This window comes from Tamandua tetradactyla, chromosome 14 (genome assembly GCF_023851605.1).
Source record: "Tamandua tetradactyla isolate mTamTet1 chromosome 14, mTamTet1.pri, whole genome shotgun sequence".
NCBI lineage: Eukaryota > Metazoa > Chordata > Mammalia > Pilosa > Myrmecophagidae > Tamandua > Tamandua tetradactyla.
In genome coordinates, this window is record NC_135340.1 from 46,400,798 (window position 1) to 46,411,596 (window position 10,799).

The window sequence follows — 10,799 nt, forward strand, 5'->3', positions numbered from 1 at the left end:
ATGGGCACTAGGAAATCTCATCTGGCTTTGGTTTTTACATTTACCTCAATTACCTTAGCAGGCCATTATACTATATGCAGACTGCACTGGCACCACAGGCCAAGGACTCCAATTTCTACCTCTTGGCTTAGAAGTGTCAGGGCCAGAAGAAAACACAGCTGTGGAAAGATACCTTATTTTCCATCACTGGCTACACGCCAGAAGAAAATGACAATGTACTTACCTGGGCAGGTTATAGAGAGGGGCCATCCTGAAACAGGCCACCACTGCCCGTTTCCGTTGTTTTGACAACAGCTTGTGCCAGACTGCCTTCTTGGACCTCAAAGGCTGTTCCACCTGAGAAGAAATCACATGGGCAGGTGTAGATGGTACACCTGACTATCTCCAGGTAGTAGAAGACAGTCACCTAGAGTTCAGACTTCTCAAAACTTGAAGATACTGGTTTTTCAACTATAGCCAGCAAAATGTACTCGGCGGATGATTCAGTTTGTGGAGGTCTTAGGTTTTCTTCCTTCTCTCAACTGCTTTTGGCCACTTATTGCTCATTAGCAGTTTTACAAACGGGTAGGTGACTTCAACGGGTCATCTGAGCTAATGTCAAAAATTCATAAAGCACTGGGATGGAAAAGAACAGGCACCAAGATGGTGCTCGGAGATAATCTGGAATGATCCTTGTTCCATGTTTTTTCAATCTTATGATGGTGCTTGTAACGAATTGACAGCTCACTGTGGAGCAGAGCTTTGTATTCTTTAGGCTAGACTTGCTTCCTCATCGCTCAGGGCAGACTTCTTACCTGCTCTAGGTGGAAAACAGCTGCTGAAATTCTCTGCACACGCTCCACTGTCTTTTCTGGATTGGAAGGCTCTTCACTCTTCAGAACATCCTTGTAAAGGTTCAGTTGCCATTTTACAGCTGGGTCATCAGACTGAAAATTAAAGCATATTCGTGAGATGAACAACCCTCCTGTACCTCTTGTGCTGATAAAAGCTTTTTATTTCTACTGTGGTTCTGCAGCAACCAAGAATCCCTTCTGCTATGACCTCTCTTTCATTTTCTCTATTAATTCTTCTGAAACATGTATAAAGGTTATGTAGGAACTTCTCATTCTTGTCTGAGTGTCTCTTAACTCTCCAGTAATATTTTCCATCCTTTTAGTTTCTGTGCGGCATTCTGGATGATTTCCTTAAATCAATTTTCCAATTTATAATTATCTTTTCAGCTCTGTCTAGCCTATTTTTTAAACCTATAAACTAGGTTTTTAATTTCAGTAACCATTTTTTTTAATTTTCAGAATTACTATGAAGCCTTTTACAAAGCTCTCTCATTTTTCAAAAAAAGAATCAGCAACCAATCCTTGCTTTAGTGATTCTATTGCTACCCTTATCTCTTTAAATATTTCAGTCATACTTATTTACTTTTTATCATGGTAACATGTATGAAATTTCCCACTGTAACCACTTTCAAATATACAATTTAATGATATGATTTACATTCAAAATATTGCATTGCCATTGGCAACATTCATTACTTTTCATCACGTAATTATTTTTAATTACCTTTCAGTACTGTGCACTTAAATTTTTTCCTTCAATGCATTTGTTGACTCTCTAATAGTGGTGGATTTCCTTGCACATTTTGTACATTTTTTTTTTATGTGAACTTATGCTCAGGAATAGTTTTATTTAGCAGCATCCCAGTCTATATCCTAGGGAATGGAGACTCTCTGTGTGGTTTCATGGTTGTCTCTACAAGGAGTTAATGGATTTCACTGAATGTAGTGAATTTGGTGTAAGCTTCTTGTTCTGTGTTGTATACAGCATGGATAATCAGGTCCAACACTTAAAGGTTATTCTGGACCAGTTATCTGGTCCAGAAAACTCTATGAGCCCCAACTTTATTGATTTCTCTTCATTGCTATGATTTAGAGTATCTTGCTTTTTGTTTTTGTTTGTTTGTTTGTTTGTTTTTCGGGCATCTGGGATTTTCAATGCCTTTTTCTTGGTGTGTGTGTGTGTGTGTGTGTGTGTGTGTGTGTATGTATATATATATTTTTTGCATGTGCAGGCACTGGGAATCGAACCCAGGTCTCTGGCTTTCTTGGTATATTTTATCCAGCATTCCCGTATGCATGAGGTAGAAAGGAGAAGTTATTTTGCGTCAGTTTAGTCCTCCATCTTAGGGATCCATGTATCCAAAGAGTTGTTCAGAGTCACAGGTCTGGAAACTCTCAAGAAGCCTTTAAAAAGAAAACTATTTTTTTTTCGGATTAAACCTCATTTAGACCTGAAAGTATTTTGTTTCAAAATCTCTCCAGAACAAGAGATGCAAAAACTTCTCCCAGGTGTCTGTTTCATTGTTTAAGAAGTCTTGTACCAGTAAATTCTGAGACCTAGTCTAACCCTCCCTGCTTTGGCTTGATATTCCCATAGTGGGAGGTAGGATGGCATACTTTACTGGATGCCTCTTTGCATCCTCTTTGTGATAGCAAGGAAAGAGTAAAAATTAAGGGCAGAAAAAGTTAAGGGCAGTGAGCTAGTCCTGCCAATTAAACAAGAACACTGAGGCTATTTTTTTGTGGCACATTTTAAAAACATGAGTAATTTAAGTGTGTGCATGATTTCCTACTCAGAAGGAAAGCCTGTGTGTGCTCTCAGGGTCTTCCTGTGGCATTACCTTTTCTTGTAAGTGCAAGTTATTGCGCAGATGTTCCTTGACTTCTTCATCTGTGTCCCTCTGAAAAGAGAAGCTATATTTTATTCATAGAGGTCATTTTGGAAAAGTGAAGAAGCGTAGAGGGGCATATGGACGGTGTATGGACAGTTTTGCTGGAATACTTATTACAAGAGCATAAGAGGAGACTTGTCCCCAGGGGTATGGCACTGACTTCCCAGCCAGTTTTTACAATGAGGGCATGTTTCCTCTGTGCAGCCTGGTCTCTGGCCATCCGCCCCCTGGGAAGGAGGACTGACCCTCCAGGGGCTGAATGGCTCTCGCTGCCACCCCTGCACCACATGCTCAGTCAGTGCAGACAGGCGGCTTACATAGCTGTAACGTGATTTTGCGAGGGAAATCAGCTCCTGATCGCCGGGGGTGCACATGTTCAAGCCGATGGGCAGCATTTTCTTGAGTGCAGCCACGATGAGTGAGGTCTGGATGGAATACAAGTCTCCCCTCCGCTTTGTCTTCTTCCGTTCTTGGTCCTGTCCTCCAGACTGGAAGAGGATGTGAAAATAAACAGAGATGGGGCTCAACAATTCTCTGAAAGGAACTGCCTCACCTGAAAGGCATATCAGCACAAGTACAGTTTACTAACACGTTAAAGGTCAGATATACCAGGTGGCCAGAAAAGACCACCATTCACCCTGAGCCTTCTCCTTGGGGGCATGCACACCAGACCACAGAACTGGACACACCACAAACACTTACACAATCTTTGCTCACACACTTCTGGACCAAACAAACAAATTGGTATTTTTCAAAAGGAATGATGTGATCATTGATTAAAAATGACCCCAGAAAAAAACTGAGATCCTAATGCTGGGGAGTCAGTAAAAATGTGAACGAGCATCCACCAGAGAATTGCAACGGCTCTATTTCCAGGGCTGATTTAGTGTTTTGGAGCACCGGCTTCCCAGCCAATCCCCTCATCACGAGGCAATGCAAATTCTTGTGGGAAAAGGAGACTCCTAAAGCAGAGCTGCTTCAGGGTCTGGCTGTGGGAGAGTGAGGGGAAAACCTGAAAATAGAAAGGAACTCCCTGAGTCTGTGAGAGTTCTGCCCCTCTTTTGCTTATAACTTCTTATCCCTTTCAGAGAGAGAGAGTGCAAGGCCTGAAGTAGCAGTTTTGGGGAATTCAGTGCACTGGACTGTGGTGGCCCCAGGCAACCAACTGAGAGCGCTCAACATAGGGTGGGAACCAGCGGGCTCAAGGAGGGGTGCTGCAGCAACCATGGTGTGGGGCTCGGAGGAGCAAAGTTGGCCACGTGGGACTTGCTTGAAGGACTTTGCCTCTGTTGAGTGAACACTTGCTGGGCGTGAGGAGGGCTGGACAGCCAGAAACTGTGGGAATGAAGTTAGGGACCCTGAGGGAGAGGGACTTGGTGCTCATTAAAGCTTTACTTTCTGAAGTGCCCCTGGAGTGTTTGAAGCAATGAGAAGGCAGCACTGTGGTTTATGATGACATACTGAGGCAATGCCCTGGGGGCAGTGTGGGGGCCAGGTGACCCCTGGAACCAGCATTTGAGACTTGCAAAAGGGCAAAATTCATTTTTTGAGGAATTGCTTTTCTGAGGAGAAGAGTTTGGTCAGAATTAACATTTCCTTGGGACTGATCTCTTTAAATGACTTTCCAAAGTGTGAAAGACATTCTTAATAATTAATGGGCACTCTTAAAAGGATGAGATTCCTTTCACCATACTTGAAACAGCTGGACCTTTAGGTCACTATGTCATATATTACACCAAATCTCCTGAGGGCTTGCTGGCCAAACATGCCAGACAATTCTACTGATTGCAGGGACACTTTGTGCTCAGTGCTCCAAAACGGCAGGTCAGCCCCCAGGACAGCAGGGGGCAGGGCAGTGAGAAATTATGAACAAGGGGGAAGAAGGGGGCTAAGAGGAGGAGGAGACTTCTTGTGTTCCAGAACACAGCAAAAGCAAATGCTGGTTCACACACATACCATGAGCATAGGGGTCGTTTACTGAGCACCTACTAGGTTCCTTAAATGCTCTACCATCAGGCGTAGAATTTAAAGATTGTGCCTCAAGGTAAAAATCATCTATAGTCTAAATTACACTTGAAAATCCTTCAAATAAATCCAAAAAGGAAAGAACCTGGTTTTGTGTATTGAAACAATGTGCTATCATCTATGTATAAATGTAAAAGGTAATGTACAGTAAACAACAGGAAAAAATACGCTGAGTGTAACTATGTGGATTTGATCATACAATTTAAGTTTTTTCTTGCTCACTTTCTTTTTATTTAACCAACCACATGTTGTTCTATTATAAAAGCTAAGTGCTACGTATATCAGAAGTTAGTTTGAGAATAAGAAAACATGACTCCAATATACCTGGTACTTTTAAAACATTTTGAATCCACCAGAAAACCCTGAGATATTAAGTCAGCTGTATAAATAAGAACATGATGCTCAGAAACCTTAAGTAATTTTTCCTAGGTCACACAGCAAGTAAGAATCTGAGCCAACATCCAGTGTCTCTTGACATGGCTTTATTTTCCCCTTCAAACTAAGGATTGTTTGTGACTAGGTTCCTGTGTATTTTCCTTTTCTCTGCCACATAACTTAAGACAGAGGACTTGGGACAATGGCAGCAGGAACATATTGATTAATTACAGAGAAAAATTTCCACTTGAGAACTTATAGTGGTAACTCAAAAACTGTCCCAGGTTTTGTTCCACCATTTGGACATCTAATGCAAAGACTCATGGCTATCTGCTGGTTCAAATCTTTGAATTAAGTCCTTGAACACTCTCCGAATCATGGAAGCCTTGTACAAGAGGCAGAAGGTTTATAGTGTGAAAGGACTGAGACCTTTGACAGAAAATAGGACGTCTGGCCCTTGCATGGCATAGCGCAGGAGTGAGTTTCCCAGGCTTTCAAGACTTGTTGGTTGTCCCTATCTCTGCAGCTAGTATGGTGGCTGCAAAGAGGGCAGCCGAGGAAGGGAGCAGAGATAGCAAGGAGACCTCAGATAGGGCGAGGCTTGGCTGGCTTCCCTGGCTTCCCCATTCCGAGGGCGGGTGGGCCTACATTCATTCTTTGACAGGCAGTTGTCTTCCCTGGAGCAGGCCTGGGGGATCTCCAGGCAGGAAATCCATTCTGTACCACCCCCATGGTGATCACAGTGCAGAGAGTGGCCAGAGCCTGGCACCGCTAATACTAGGACAGAAAAGACACATCATGCATTTGACCTGTACCTTTACTTGCATGGCCTGTGTGGAAAGACAAAAGAAAGAGACAGGGAGAAGAGTCAGTCAGGAAAAGCAGGGGTCCAAGGCATAAGTCACCATGTTAGTCATAACTTCTTAGCCCCAGTTTCTGAGCCAACACAATAGAAACTCAACTACTTTGGGAACCAGTTGAGCATGACATGAAAAGCAAGTGGGAGGTTAGGATGGAAGTTAATATGGTCATTAAGGACTTTTGCTGAGGCCAAGCAACCCACTCCTGGGCTGAGGTCATCTTAAGAGACCTGTTGCCCAGAGTATGTGGAACTCAGACCGAGGGTGGGCTTCAGATGGGGTGCCCACATGAACTCTAGATCTAGCACCGTTTCTCCCTCCCACCTCCTTTTCATCTGCTCGGGCTACAATCTGTCATGTAACCAATGGTCCTATTTTTCTTTCTTCCTTCTACCCACCACATTTTCACCTCCAGCAGATCTGTGGCTACAAAAAGAGAAGGGAGAATTGGAATAACGGCCAATCCTTGTGCTTCTGCTAAAAAGAAAAAAAAAAGGACTCTAGGAATATCTGATTTAGGATTATCCCACAACCCAAAGGATGGAGAATGTCCCTTCTTGTGCTGTAATCTGCTTCCTTCTTGCCCAAATTATGACCTTTGAATATACCATCGGCTAAAGGGCCCTACACCCTACAGGGTCTTGTTTCATTCTTTTCTTTTAGTATTGCTAAGATTAGTTAGCTCCGTGCATTCCCCCTAATGCTGGAAATGCTTTTTAAAAAAGTTGGTTGCAACTTTTTTATTTTCTCAATAGATGTATGAATTCTTTTAACTTCAACATCATTTAATTTTTCCACAGTTTCCAAAGTAGTGTTTGATCAAACAGATGATTTTATGTGTGGTACTTACGGAAAAAAAAAAAGAGACTTTTAAGGGATTAGGGGAGTTTGACAGAGGACACATTGCAGGGTGGCATACTATCCTAAGACAGCACAGGGAGGGCTTCCATCAGGCTTCTGAACAAGGTGACCCTTTGCCACGTGAAGTGCTTAACCCCTCTGAAAGGGGAAGTGAAGTAAATACAAGTCAAGCCAATATTAGATTTCAGAGTGAAAGGTGAATTTCCAGAAGTTAGTTTGAGAAGAAGAAACAAGAAAGAGAAATTAAGAGAAGGAAGGAGGAAGATGAGAGCAGGGGGAGAGGGTGGGGAGGGGGAAAAATGGGAGGGGGAGACCCAGAGAGGGAGACATAGAGGGAGACCTGCACAAGTATAAAAGCAAAGGGAATAAAAATGAAAGGGCAGGAGTGGATGAGAGGAAGGAGAGTGGGAAGATGCGGGGTTAGAGCAGAATGAAAACTCATGCATATAATTCTGGATATCCTTGCAAAACCCAAATGAGAGACATCTTCTAAAATATTCCCAGTTCTTTCCAATACACAGAAATCACATTTCACTGTGCAGAGTGACTTTAAACCATGAGGCACTCTAATATTTCCGGCATCACAAATCTTTTTATTTTATTGCTTTCAATTTTGGTCAAGGAATTGGCATTTCTTGGGCTCAACATGTTCTAACTTACCATTCCCCTCCAAGGAAGCTGCTGCCATTTTTCCAGAAAACAAAACAAGTTTAAAAACAAAACAAAAATACTTGCTCAGCTTTGCTACAGTTGGCTTAACATATTTGCAAACTGGTGTTATATGAACAAAATATACAACAAGCTCTCCAACAAATCTGCTTTAGCCACCAGAAAAAAAAACATGACACATCTTTGAACTGACTTCCAATTAATCAGGAATGAATGGCTTGGCCCACTGTATATATTTTCTCTGCTTCCTTCCCATTCAGAATGGCATATGCAGTGTGTGTGGGCATGCAGCATTCGTGTTCACATGCTTCCCACAAAGGCTGCCTGCCATATGCACTGATGCCAGCTTCATTTATACAACCCCAGAAACTCAGTTAAGGGTGGAAATAAAAGCAAGCGCAGTGCAGATGACCATTTGGATCAGGGAGTAGAGAGAACATCTAATTGCAGAGGCAAAGGCAATGGGGATTCAAGTGATGTTAAGGAAGAATACCCTTCTAGGCCCCTCAATATGTAGTTCTACCTCCAAAAAATATCAGCAATGGCTATGAGAGTTGCTGTTTGTTGGAGGCATGGTATCTCTCCATCTGAAATATATGCTGCATTTATGCAATATTATTTTATCCTAGAGATGCTGCTGAAATTGACTTTTAAACTGAGCATCCTAGAAAGCTGGGAGATGTCAGATAGTAAGCTCAACCCAGTTCATGGGAAACTGGGGCACAAAGCTAAGTGAATAATGCAAGGCCATACCTCTAGTCAAAAGTTGGGCTATGGTAGGACTGTTCATCCTTTAGTCTTATTTACCACTGTCCTCTGTGTCTCAACTGAGGCAACAGGAAACGTATGAATGCTTGTTACCCTGGGTAACACGGCAAATGTTATTTAACATCTAGGGAGAGCCCTCCCCTTCATTACACTATACCTTTGACCCTATCCCATGTGGCTCAGAAATAATTGGTGTACAATGTCAATGGAAGTGAAAATGAAATATTTTGCTCCTATACATTGACCTTACCAACAGGGGAGGCAAACAGATTACTGAATATGACCATCCTCTGACAAGACAAGCATTCCCTTTTCCTTATTCAGTAATTTCAATAAACAAAACATCAAGTTAGTTTGTTAGTAGGTTAGTTTTGAAATGTCTTTCTCCATCACCTCATCTCTTTCCAAATGTGTGCCCAAAGACCCTGAGTATTCATTCATCACCAGTGTTGAGATGTCTTTGCCATTTCTGCTCATCTTTGATCCAAAAACTTATATTAGAGCCATTTCCATTATTGTGGTGCTATTTTCTGACAATAATAATGCAATCTGTCTGGTATTTATTGACTTTATGACTGTTGCAGGGGGCGAAAGAGAGGCTGAGATAGTATAAGAAGGAAAAAGTCTACCTTGAGTACCTCAAAGAAGAAGCAGATATGTTTGCAAAAAATTAAATGCAAAATGAACGTTGGAAACTCAAAAATTACTTAAAACATAGAAGGATCCACCATCAGGTGCCTTTGCAAAGATTCCTCTTCAATGTGAATATATATACTTCTGATATTTCTGTTTTGTGTCTGTGCAATTTTATCTATCAAACCTTATTAAGCAGTGCATACCATGTTCTAAACTCTAACAGTCAACTTTTGGATGCAGGAAGATGTGTCAGTGTCGACATAGCCAAAAGATGAAAAGGATGGTGAGTTGAGAGTAATTGCAGTAGACCAGAGCTAGCCACACTTTGTGAAGTTCCAGGTGCTGAAGTTTTCATTTTTGGTGTCATACCAGCCCCTTGTCTGCAGCTCCACATACACAGGTCTTCCATCACAATGGTTCTTTGGAAAGATGTCAATAAGGACTTCACTACAAACCCAAGATTCCCATCTTTCCAGAACTGATTTTCACCTCTAAGGGGTCCCCATGCACACTCCACCTTCATGTTCCTCAAAGGCAGCACTGTACCAGCAATGAGAGAGATGCACATCTCAGGTATTACTTATCACGCATACTTGACATATACAGTCACCCCTCATTGAAGCACATTTCTGGGGGAGGGGGTGGTGGTGGCAGAATCAAGGGTAAGCCATAACAGCTGGTAACAAAACATCACATTTAAGTAGGCTTTGCTTTTTGTATGTATACCAGAAGGAGAGTATGTGAAAATTATCTACAATCAAAATAATGCAGCCTCCCTGTGCAGAGCTGATTCAGCAGGAACTCGGAAGCCAATTTTCCCCTCCTATATTCCTGCTTGTTCTCTTCCCTATGGGCTACTCTTTTTATCAGACAGATGTCCGGTATAACCTCTTTCAAACATTTCCTGCTGGGAGACTGACAAATGTTTCTGAGGGCAACTCACGTGGAAAATAAACAGAAGGCATTAAGAGGCCAACAGAGCTGATATAAAGCAGCTACTGAATATTTCAGATAGGAGGAAAACAAACATAATGCAAGACTGCGTTCTATCAGAGCCTTCACAAGTAATTTACTTTTGGTAATCAAAAGGTGGCTCTAGGTATGTGTATTTTTAAAGCTTCACTACACAGGAAGACATTCTATTTTAAAACCACTAACAGCAGCTTTTGTTTTGGAGACCTCTCAAATGCCTTAGGCAAGTCTTGAACCATCAACTTTTTGACATACAAGCAGCTATTTATTCATAAAATGTGATGACCATGCTTATTTGAGAGCAGTTTCTTCTGGCTCATTCTCAAGAAACCACAGTAGAGACCATTGGTTAACATGCTCTGACCTAAGTGTGGTACAAGCTTATCCTCCATATTGTGAGATTCAGTCACATCACAGCTTTGGTCGAGGTTGAACAGTCTGTGCAACTAATTTCTTAGGACTTACTTTTGACATCTTGCTTTTGCTGTCTCCAGTTAAAAATGCCAGATTATTAATTTCATTCTGAATCACAAAATTTTGCTCTTCTCTCTTGAAGTTCTAAGAGGGGGTAGGGAATGAAAAACCACATATTACAAGAATGCTTCCAAGGTCTGTACCTTTCTCAGGCGTCTCTAAGGTAGAGCCCACTCGTGTCCTTACATGAGATTTACACCACAGGATGAAGACTTCTGCCACCATGCGGAAGAGCTGGTCAGAATCCGCATCAGGGCTTTTGAGCCAGTTAGATCTGAATTGAAAGGTAAATATATGAAATTTGGTAAGATTAAAATGTTCTCACCCTAAAACTTATACTGACATCGGCTGCACACATGCATCCTGATAAAACTGCATAACCATTCCAAGGCAATCATCAGGGATCTACGTATCACTACACTCTTTACATGCTT

The 10,799-nt window shown here is 41.9% G+C and overlaps 1 protein-coding gene across 5 annotated transcripts in view; it reads right to left on the bottom strand.

Moving 5' to 3' along the window:
• The window catches only part of RYR3 (ryanodine receptor 3), a 498,481-nt gene that overhangs the window by 42,597 nt on the left and 445,085 nt on the right, over positions 1-10,799 (bottom strand). For all 5 annotated transcript variants that reach the window (XM_077127361.1, XM_077127358.1, XM_077127359.1 and 2 more), the window contains exons 68-73: positions 10,552-10,639; positions 10,357-10,449; positions 3,043-3,213; positions 2,675-2,734; positions 795-926; positions 224-336 (exon numbers count right to left, since the gene is read on the bottom strand). In XM_077127361.1, coding sequence (XP_076983476.1) covers positions 224-336; positions 795-926; positions 2,675-2,734; positions 3,043-3,213; positions 10,357-10,449; positions 10,552-10,639 — 657 coding nt within the window. The remainder of the gene's footprint in view (positions 1-223; positions 337-794; positions 927-2,674; positions 2,735-3,042; positions 3,214-10,356; positions 10,450-10,551; positions 10,640-10,799) is intronic.